An 11,310-nucleotide genomic window follows, 5' to 3' on the forward strand; every position below is an offset into this window, starting at 1 on the left:
TTTTATAATTACACATGTGCAACCACCACCCAAGCAAAGAAACGGAGCACTGCTAGCCCCGCAGAGCCCCTCTCAAGCACTCACCTAATCACAACCCTTAGTTCCCCCACCCCCCACCCCCACAAGTAACTATTATCCGTGGGATTCACTTCCTTGCTTTTCTTTTTTGTGTTATCACCTAAGTGTGTGCCCCTAAACAATAGGGTTTAGTTTTGCTTGCTTTGGAACTTTATTCTTTGAAATTCCTTGATCCTGCTTCCTTCTTTCAACACTATGTAAGATCCATCAGTGTTGTTGTAGGCAGCTCTGCCGTCCATCGCGTGGGTGTACCACCATTTTTTATTCCACTCTATTGCAATGATCATTGGATGGTTTGCAGTGTTGAGGTCTTATGAACAAAGCTCCTTGACCATGCTTGTACACGTGTCCTGGTCACAATTCACAGGTGTCCTCAGCGTTCATACCTGGGAGTGCAGCTGCTGGGTCATAAGGGGTCTTCACTGTTGCATGATGTTACTTGCTATGTGTGAGGTTTCCTCTTGTCACAACCTCACCAACATCTGCCATTGTCTCTCGCCTTTTTGTGTTAAACCTGTTCCCAAAATAGATTCTTCTACTAAAATAGACTCCCCTGGGTCAGTGGGTCTCACCTTCTGTTTCCCAGATGGCTTGTCACAGAGGACATCTGCAAGTGAGGCACCCTGCTGTGAGCATGCCCTAGGGAGGTATGCACCATTACCAAATGAGAATGCCAAAGCCTTGAATGAATTCAGAGTGGTTTTCAGAAGCAAATCCTTCGGGGGCTGTGCTTCTTTATTACTTAAAAGCAAAACAAAACCATTTGTGACACACCTCTTCAGTTATGTCACACTTGTGTGCTCCGATATCCTAGTTTAGAACCGCTGTTCCAGTTGGCTGAGATTCTGTTTTCAGCAGCCTGGAGCTTGAATGTATTCACTGCCTATGCAGCCCAAAGCCACGACCACCCAGCACGTTTCTCTACCAAAGCTTGTCCCTCACAAACACCAGCAAGGGAACGATGACAGCAATGAGTAAATCTTCCCAAGTCAAGTAGTGCAGACCCCAGGGCTGAGCCCTGGCATGTGATACTCATAGGCATGTTCTCTCTGCTGCCCCACAGGGTTGGACCAGCTGACCTGGACTTGGCCACCGCCCTGTCCTCCCTCACAGCCGTCCCCTCATCCTGGCTGACTAGGAAGATGTTTCCCTTCAAGGTGAGCAAATGGAGGGGGCTTGCTTGCTTCCGGTCACTGGTGGTCTCCTCCTCCAACATGCGCCAGAAGAAACTAGTCCACAAGCTACAGGAGGAAAAGGCTTTTCGGGGAGAGATGAAAATTTTCCATGAGAAAATAGAAGACTTCAGGGAAGAGATGTGGAATTTCCGAGGCAAGATCCGTGCTTTACGGGGCCAGATCTTGGGTTTCGGGGAAGAGAAGAGACCTTTCTGGGAAGAAGAGAAAACTTTCTGGAAAGAGGAAAAAAACTTTTGGGAAATTGAAAAAATTTTCCGGGAAGAAGAGAAAACTTTTTGGAAAAAATACCGTACCTTCTGGAAGGAAGATAAGGCCTTCTGGAAAGAGGACAATGCCTTATGGGAAAGAGACCAGAACCTTCTTCAGGAGGACAGGGCCCTGTGGGAGGAAGAAAAGGCCCTGTGGGTAGAGGAAAGAGCCCTCCTTGAGGAGGAGAAGTCCCTGTGGGAGGATAAAAAGTCCCTCTGGGAGGAAGAGAATGCACTCTGGAAGGAACAGAGAGCGTTCTGGATAGAAGGTGGCCACCATATTGCTCGGCAGCAGATGCCTGAAGCTAGGCCCTACGACGTCAATGGAGGGCAGCGATCGCCAGCCTCCTTCCGAGGCAGGGCGTAGTGAGCACGGGACATGCAGGGCTGTGGGGTCCAGACTGGGCTGGACTGGGAGTCAAGTCCAGGGTGATCCCCTGTGCTGTAGAAAACATGCACTTCTTTGTTTCCTTGCTTTGGAAGATCTAATAAAGTCCTGAGGAGAGGTTTGGGCAACCAAATCTTCAAGAAAGGCCAGCTGCACTTTCTCCAGGTTTTGTGATTCTTTTCCAAGGTCATATTCTCATCTTCCCCAGGCTGCTCTGTCACCATAGAGGCTGGTGCCTGGCAGTTCACAGTGATTCTGGTGAGAAAGAGTTGGGGAGGAGAGGCTCAGACGACACCAGGCAGAGCCAGGCAGGGACAGAGGGGCTGAGGCACCTCACCTCTGTCACGCTTTGGGAACAACCACTTCTTCACTCTGGCAGTCTTGGAGTGGGCTGGCGGCTTTGCAGAAAAGGCTACAGTGCTGTTAACAATTCATCTGTGCCTCTTCCTCGCCTGGCAGGCCATTTTGAACACGCAGGCAGAATCCTTTAATGATCCACTCACTGGTAGGTCCGAGTTCCCACCAAAGTTCCCGACTGCCCATCCTCTGTCAGCACAAGAAAGGGGCCATGGCATTGGGCTGAGTCCCACAAAGCACTGACTGTCCTGATGACGGAGTCAAAGTGGAGCCCTGGGATCATCTGGGATGTTCCTCCCTGCCCCTGCCCCGTGGATTCCCACTCACTCAGCTCTCACTGTCCCTGCATTTGCATTTCTTCTTTATAAATTCCTTCCTTTGGGCTTCCTGCCTTCATTCATTGTAAGATGAAAATACCCCAGGGGGGTAAAGCATTAAACGCATGCACACTAATGTGGTCGAACAGCTTACGTGCCCAACTTTTCTTCTGGGCCTGGGGAGATGAGGTGGTCTGTAAGGGGATTGGCATGGAAACGACTGGAAGTGGGAGAGGAAGAAGCACCGAGGCCAGCGCGACGCCAGCGCGATGCCGTGCTCCCCTTTTCTTAGCCCTGGCCTTCATTGTTATTAACTCGCCTCCTCTACTACTCAACAAGCACTTGCACATTTTCCAACTCATGTGGCCTTCACCACAACTCTGTGGGCTGACCGGGAAGGTACGTAAACACGTTGTACGGGGGAGGAAAGAGACCCACAGAAGCAAAATGGCTGCGTGTGGCCAGGCAAGTGGCAGATGGAAGGGCCAGAGCTAGAACCTACGTCGCCTGCCTCTTGGTCCCTCTCCTTTTCTAGTACTTCCCTGGTTCATGGTACGTGACAGGAGGGTAGCACCACCGACAGTGGCGTCAATACTGGATGAACTTCAAAGTGCTTTGGGATTTCACTGTGGCTTGGGGTGGCAGTGGAGACATGAGGAGAGGAGACGACAAGGGACTTTACAAATTCCCTAGATAGGCCGAACATTCTCAGTACCAGGAGAGTGGGCCGACTCCCAGGAGCAGCCAGGCCTCTGTGACTCTACATCCCACTGGGAAAGTCTGGGTTCCCTGCAAGGCCTCTGATTCTCAGAAGAATTAGGGCCAGGACAGTGGGAGCAGCTTTCTCTTCAGTCTCACACCTGTCCTCAGCTCCCCATGGGTCCCTGGGCAAAGACTTGAGCAAGCCATGGGGAAAGCAAGATGCTGGGGGTGAATCAGATTCCAGGAGAGACTGCTGGGGCCCACACTCAAGATCTACTCAGCAGCATGGCAGGAATCACAGTGCAGCGAAGAGCCGCAGATTCAGCAGTCCCCAGGGATTCTGCCAAAGACAAAATCAGACAGTTGTTCATCTTGAGATGAAAAAAAATGTAAACCAGGTGCAGGAAGGAACTGGGAATGTGCAGTGAATAGAAATGACCCCCCTTAACAGCGTCCCATGGAAACCATGGGAGAGACACTGTCATTTGACAGAGGACTGGAGGAGCTGCCCAGAGAGGATAGGTGGGTCCCTCTGTGAGTCTATCCTTCACCAGCAAACAGCTGTGAGCTTTCACTGTCCCAGGCTCTGTCCTTTTAAGTCCAGGTAGGGAGATGGGCAGGTAAATGGGCCAGTGCCTGGCAAGGCAGTGAGGGCTGAGAGACAGAACCACGGGGGGCTCCTTTGTTGCCTTTTAACCTCCTCTGGGAGTGGGGGATGAGTGGATGGGGTCTGGGAAGGGTTCCTAGAGGAGGTGATGGTTGGGTGAAGCCTAACAGTCAAGTGGGAATGAGCTAAAGGACCGCGCAAGAGGCAGGAGGGCATTCCAGGCAGAGGGAACAGCGCGGGGTGTGAGAGCGCGCAGCGATTAGAGGACCCGCGAGCGCTTCAGAGACCGTGGGGAATGCAGCACATTGAGCTGGAAGAGAACTGCTGACATAAGGCCTTGTGGGCCATAGGCAGCCACTGAAGAGTGTCAGGGGGGATGACATACTCAGATTTAAATTTTAGAAATGACATTTGGCTACTTAAAATGTGGTATGTGGACCACAGCATCGGCCTCACCTGGGAGCTTGTTGGAGATGCAGGATCTCAGACCCTGCTGTGACCTATTGAGTCAAGCTCTGCATTTTAACAGGGTCCCTTTAAAGTTGGAGGCACATTTCTGAGTGTGTGAGTGAAGGAAGCTGGAGGGGAGAGCTGGTGAGGTCGTCCAGCAGGTCGTGGAGGAATCCAGGTAGGAGGTGCTGGTGCCCTGCCCTGGGCAGCTGCAGGGTGAATGGCTGCAAGGCAGGTCGGAGTCCACTAGCCAGGGATGGATCAGATTTGAGCAGTGTGGGAGAGGTAGGCATCAAGGGTGATGTGTAGGCTCCTGACTGGGACAATGAGGGGATGGTTGTGCTGAGAGGAGGCAGAAGAAGAGGAGGAGTGGGGCTTCCCAGGGTGGGCGGAATGAAGACTGTAGTCTGGGACGTACAAGATCACACGTTCCCTTTATCCACAATGGAGGGGAAGTTCTCCAAGCTGGGTCAGTGCTTGGGTGAACTCAACTTTCTCCTTGTTCACTGCCATCCTGCAAGAAGCTGTGCAGCCAGCATCCCTGTGTCACATAAACCCTTCCTCAGTTAATTCACCCTTTACATACTCAGCCATCACTGTGCCTTGCCAGCGCTGTGCTATGTCTGGGAATGAGTTGATGCCTGCCTACATGAGGCTTATCTAGTGGTGGACACAGACAATTACCTAATCACAATGTAACTATTTGTAAAATGTGACAAGTGCTGGGAAGGAGGAGGTGCATGGGGCTGCCTCTTTGAGAGAGCGTTACAACAGTGCACCCCACTCAAGTGCGTCTGAAACAAGAGCAAGATGCATAGAGAGAGATAAAACCAAGTTTTAGGCAAAAGAAAATTAACCTGCAGAAGCTGTGTATAACTAATAACCAGGAATCACTTGACCCCCTCAGCATAGGCTCAGATGAAGGAGAGGATGCTGGTAATGTTCATGAAAGCGTCTCGTAACCTCTGGGTTATTACCACTACCGTTGGCACACACAGAGATAGCTTTCTTACAACCTCAGCAGGGCCAAAGCTGGCTTCCCCCTTTAAAACAGCACCCGTGACAGCATCGCTGAACTCCTGAGATTCCTGGGGCGTTTCAGAAGAAAAGGCACAGGCAGATGTCGAAGGGCAGCTCGGCCTTCCTGCTTTGGTCTCCTGGTAGAGAGCAGCGTCATTTATGCTGTTCTAGAGTCCTACTCATTTGGCTGAGTTCCAGATTCATAATGAATCATCTTTTATTCCAGAATCATAACTCAGACATTGGCAAGGGTGCCAGGGACAGCATCTATTGCCTTAACTGCCACCTCGCCATTAAAGTTACCCTGAGGAATTGTCATCTTCCCCTCAAAGCCTGAGCCCCACCACCTACCCCCAAGCATTTACCTGAACCTGCCAGAGGAAAAGGATAACATTTTTGAAATGCAGCGCATTCTCCAGCTGTCATTGTCACTCAGGCTGTTATAACAGAATACCACAGACTGAGTGGCTTATACACAAAGGGAATATATATCTCAGGTCTGGAGGCTGGAAAATCCAAGACCAAGGCACTGGCAGTTGGGTGTCTGGTAAGGAACTGCTTCCTGGCTCACAGAGGGCAACTTCTCTCTGTGTCCTCACATGGTGGAAGAGGCAAGGGGGCTCTCTGGGGTTCCCTTATTAAGAATTCTAATCCCGTTCATGAGGGCTCCACTCCTGTGACCTAATCACCCCCAAAGGCCCCACCTCCAAATAACATCACCTTAGAGTTAGGATTTCAGCATATGGATTTTCAGGGGTGACACAAACATTCAGACCATAACACCAGAGAAATATGTTCTGCTCATGAGAGCTACCAAGGGTATCTTTAGGCTGCGGATCACAATCATTGGACTCACCTGTGGTGTTTGTCAAAATACAGATTCCTGGGCTCCACCCCAGACTTAATGAACATGAGTCTCTGGGTGCCAGGCCCCCAAAATCTGTGTTTTTAACGTTTCCCAGATGATTCTTAAGCAAATTAAATTCTATGAAACACTGATGTCTAGCACAAAGTCCCTGGAACAGAAATCAAAGGCCTCAATTCTATTTCCAGTTATGCCAGTCATGGCTAAGAGCTTGAGGGCACAGGTTGAGCCTGTTTCTTCATCTATAGAAGTAGTGGACTTTCTAACTGAAGCAATTCCTGATAGGTGAGTGTTAGAAACTTGGTCTGAAGCCTGGGGCTCCTCCTGAGAACTTAGCTTGGGGCAGAGCAGCTCAGAGATCCTGCACCCTCCTTCAGCAGCCCAGGCACAGGTTACCTGCATGTGATCAGTGTGATCCAGAACACGAGTGTGCAGATTGAAGGGCTCATCAGTGCCCAGAACAGTGAATGAAAATAGATCCAACCAGGACACATCACTATGGAGTTTTAGAACACGGGGGGCAAAGAGAAGATCCTAAAATCTCCCAGAGAAAGAAAAAAAGAGAGAGCAAGAGAAAGTTTAAAAAAAAATTTTTAAATAAAGTTACATAAAAAAAATCAGAAATTAGAATTGCTTCAGATTTCTTCACACTATGGGAGGATGTTGGAACAATGGAGGACAAAGGACCTATGATGTCAACATTCTGAGAGAAATTGTTTCCAACTATGAATTCCATATTCAGCCAAACTATTGATCATAAGCGAGGGTAGGATAAAGGCATTGCAAGCACTCAAGATGTCAATTAACCGCTAATACATCCTTTCTGGGAAGCCCCAGCAAAATGAGGGAGTTAAGCAAGACAGAGGCAGATGTGACCTTCAGGAAATAGGAGATCGGACACAGAAGGCAGGAGGAGCAGACACCCCAGGTGATGGCTGTGGCCCAGGCCCAGACTGGAAGAGATCTGCGGGCATTAAAGAAGACATCTTCAAGAGATGAAATTGATGGAATACCTAAAGTAACTGAATGTATTGAGAGAGGATTAACACTGCAGGGGGAGAGTTTGAGGGTGGATAAGACTAAGTATGGAGAAAACTCAGCAAGTAGGGGAAAAACAAACAGTGAAATATTAATGTAAAGCAAAGACTTGTACAGGACAGGAATAGCTACTATGTACTACACATGAAGCTGTGAAGAGCATGTACATAATTATATGAATATAAACACTAAATAGTGATCTCACCCAAATTATAATGCACAGGATTGGAATGAGATGGGGGATGGCAAGTCCGCTCATTTTTTATTGTGGAAAGGCAGTATATAATGCCTAACACTGACAATTCAAAAAGCAGGATTATAAGCATATTATTTCGAGCAATGTTTCTTGAACTTCAGCGAGCATCGGGATCATCCAGAGGGCTCGGTAAATCACCAGCTGCTCTGCCCCACCCGCTCTGCTCCAGCCACACAGAACGTCTCTCCCTTCTCTGAACTTGTTGCACTCCCTTGTGACATGGGACTTTTACACGTGTCCCCACTATTATCAGGGATGTTCTCCTTCCCTCAGCCTTCATCATGATGAGCCCACACTCACCCTTCAAGTATCAGCCTTGATATCATTGACCATGGGGAGCCTTCTCTGGTCGTCGTGGGGGGCAGGGGGTGAGGTCCTTCTCGGGTTCCTCTCACACCTGTACTTCCCCTGACCCAGCGTTGGTCCCCCTGGGCCGTCCTCTCCAATTCATTTGCCTGAATCCTGTAGCAGACTGTAAAGGCTGAGAGCAGAGATAATGCAGGGATATTGGAAAGGCTTTGTGGCTGCCCAGCACCTTTGCAATACCCTTCTTATGTCTGGGGAAGTTCCCATCTCATAAGTGAAGGTCAGAAATTTATTTCCTTGCAGCCAGGGCTCAGCCAGTCTCCACCAATCACGTGCATCCGTGCCAAGACACAGTGAGGAAGACATGCCATGGGGAAGTCATGGTGCGAGGCAGGAAATCAGGCTTTTAGAGGCAGCAGAAACAAAGACCCTGGCAGAGGGGTCCCTGCCTGGGACAGGGTGTGAGCCTCAAAGCCCCTGCAGAAGCAGTAGGGGCTCTTTCAGAGCAATCTAGAACTGAATCCTGCACTATATTCCTGGCTGTGTAGCCACCTATCCTAACTATCTGCCTGCTGGGGAAATTCCCCAAGCTACTTAATATCCTTCGACAAATACCTTATCTAATAAGTTAGCTAGAGTGAGTTCCCTTTTTTTTTTTTTTTACTAAGAACCAAGACTAGATAGAGATTAACTGTCTTGCTTTGGGTTTCATCCTCAGTGCCAAGCAAATCTTGTTATGTCATAGATACTCAGTGCATGTTCAATGATATAGACAAATGAACAGATAAATGTTTGTGGAAAGAACAGTTCCTCTGAAGTCTGTGACTGTGATCCCTGACCTCCCTGAGGGAAGGAGTCATGAGACCACTGTAGGCACCTCCTGTAGACCTGCCCCTTCCCAACTTAGAACCACATATCCAGGTTTACACTCAGGCCATGGAACCCCAGACCCAACACAGGTGAAGGAGAGATGTCCTCTTGATCCTTGGAAGACACCACTCTAAAGACGATAACATCATCACTAGTTTTCTTATTTTTTCACCCATTGTGAGCTCCTCCAGCCAGCAAGGCTGGTTTGTGCTTCATGACTGAGCTGTCTATGCATGCCTCCCTCCTCCACAATTTGAAATAAGCTTTTAAGTAATATAAAACAATGCTTAGTGACAGCCTGACTGGGGATCTATTGCTAGGGGCGGTCTCTATACACCAAGCTGCACATTTGCAGAACTCAAAGCTGGTTGCTTAGCAACAAAATGAGATGCTGCTTTAACTAGTTCTAGATCCACATTTTCCTAACCAATGCATTGTTAACTCTTTGGTGCAGAGCAAAGATCCCAGTCAAGAAAATAGAGAACAATTGCTAATGTCTGTGGAGATCTTACTCTGCTTTAAGCACAGTCCTAAGTGCTGTACACCATGTTATGTCTCAATTAATCCCCACAACGACCCAGTGAAGTGGCACCAGTTACAAATGAGAAAACTGAGGCACAGGGAGCTTTAGGTCACACCACCAGTAAGAGGTGGAATGGGGATTTAGACCCAGGCAGTCTGGCCTTCAGAACCAAGTTTTTTCCAACTAAGTTAAAATGCCCCATGCAACAGCCACTCTCAAATGCCTTTCCCTTACAGTAGCTAAGGCAGAAAGCTCATCCAATGGACAGATGTGCATTCTTTAGCTACATGAAAAGTTGAGCGAGGCTTAACATGCTTCTTACGTCTCAAGTCCTCTCACCAATGAATGACCTGGTTTTGAAGCCAAGGTCCTTACCACAACATGACGCACTGCCAAGAAGGTATTCTGATGACAATTCCCTCTACCCAGCCACCCCTCTCCAAACGCAGTAGAGTGTCAATCAAATTCTTACTTGGGTCATTTCTTGGCCCCATTGTCCCTGTGGGCTAGACCCGGCTCAGGGAGATGGGAGGTTGTGGCCGGGCGAGGGGTCTGGCTAGGGCCAGAGAACTGGGAGGGAAAGAACCTTCCGAGAGGGGCTGCTGAGCGGGCATGACCACACCACTCCCCAGTGCCCACGAGCAATCTCCTGCTCAGACTCAGCTCGTGCCTGCCTGTAAAAACCGCTCGGGACACCCCTTACTGAAGGCGTCTTGGTATGACACCTGTGGTAGATGGCTGTCTCTTCTTCCTCAGCCATGAAGATCTGTTTAGACCCCAACCCCAAAACCAGAGCTCTTCACCTTCCTCCGTGTCGGGTCCTCAGCCCAAGGCAGCTCCATTCCAGCTGCTTCTCGCTGTCTGCCTGTAGCCAGCTGGGCTGCTGTCTCTCAGAGCAAACCTCCTTTTCTAAGCTGAGGCTTCACTGACTACCCCTGCTGATCCTCAGCCCTGCGCCTTCCCTCCAGTTTTTTCTTTGCTGCTCTCCTGGGGATGCTCCAGGAAAGAAGGGAACCTGAGGGTAACCAGGAACCATCTGTCAAAGCATTAGTCTTTTGGCTTTTAGAACATCTACATCCTCCCAAGACTCTACCATGATCTCTTCCCAAATTATGCTTTATTTTAATAGTCCCTGTTGGGTTTCCCTTTGCAAAGTGGTCAGCAGACCTATGAGTGGCCACTGGTGGTCAGTCTATAAAGAGGTCCTCAGGCAGGGGATTCAGGGCATCAAAAAATCATTTTATTCAGTATATTGACAAAATAAAATAAAATTTGGAAGAAAAAAAAGAAAGAAAAATTCACTTGGGCATGTATACTAGCCAAAACCTCAGAGCAATTAAAAATTAATTACAAAAAAAAAAGATCATTTTATTCACACACATCCCACCAGTTTGAAACTGAGCTTGATTGTGAGTACCAGACATCCTGTTAGGTTCTTAATCATTCCATGTGCACAAACTCATGCATGCTACAAAGATGATTCTGTTGGTATTTTGGTTAATACACAACTTCTTCTCACATCACGTGCATTGATGTTTGTATGTACTTTTGTTAAATTTGCATGCCCTGGTTTTATTATTGTGTTGTCTTATATCTTCATTTCTATAATGGAATTATGAGCTCCAAAGTGGCTTAGTAAATGGAATGGAGATGATGTTCTGGGGAGCAATGGGAGGTGGGAAAGCAGGTAATGGAAGGTCTGGAAAATCCATTTTTGGTGTGTAAATATATTATTAGGTATTGTGGAACCATTAAAGGTTTTTCTTTGTTTGCTTGCTGGTTTTTGTGTGAGAAAATTTCTTCTGTTATTTATACTCCTAGTTAACTTATAGGGAGATGAGATTCTGTTACATGGAGGGTCCTTTGTGCACGGAATACTCTGGTGAGTTTGAGATGCAAGCTGGAGAGCAGGAGCAGGGGAGAGAGGAATTTCTCTGGATGCTAATAGGAGGAATCTGTGGAAGTCCTAGCCAGTGGTGACTCCAGAATTTCTACACTGCAGGCGATAGAAGATTTGGTTGGAAGTGGGGCCTGAAACTGAAGCACCTTCTTCCAGCTAAAACTTGACACTTGCCATTGTCCCCAGCAG

The 11,310-nt window shown here is 48.4% G+C and overlaps 1 protein-coding gene across 1 annotated transcript; it reads left to right on the forward strand.

Moving 5' to 3' along the window:
• The first annotated feature begins 1,147 nt into the window (after positions 1-1,147).
• CCDC70 (coiled-coil domain containing 70) lies at positions 1,148-2,065 on the forward strand. The gene has a single exon (XM_008565832.1). The coding sequence runs from the start codon at positions 1,221-1,223 to the stop codon at positions 1,887-1,889; it is 669 nt and encodes a 222-aa protein (XP_008564054.1). The 5' UTR covers positions 1,148-1,220; the 3' UTR covers positions 1,890-2,065.
• The last annotated feature ends 9,245 nt before the right edge of the window (positions 2,066-11,310 follow it).

The sequence above is a fragment of the Galeopterus variegatus genome, unplaced genomic scaffold (assembly GCF_000696425.1).
Source record: "Galeopterus variegatus unplaced genomic scaffold, G_variegatus-3.0.2 Scaffold208, whole genome shotgun sequence".
Classification (NCBI taxonomy): Eukaryota; Metazoa; Chordata; class Mammalia; order Dermoptera; family Cynocephalidae; genus Galeopterus; species Galeopterus variegatus.

Bases quoted from the DNA above. Each gene is read 5' to 3' on its own strand.
- CCDC70 (XM_008565832.1), top strand. From the start codon at position 1,221: ATGTTTCCCTTCAAGGTGAGCAAATGGAGGGGGCTTGCTTGCTTCCGG.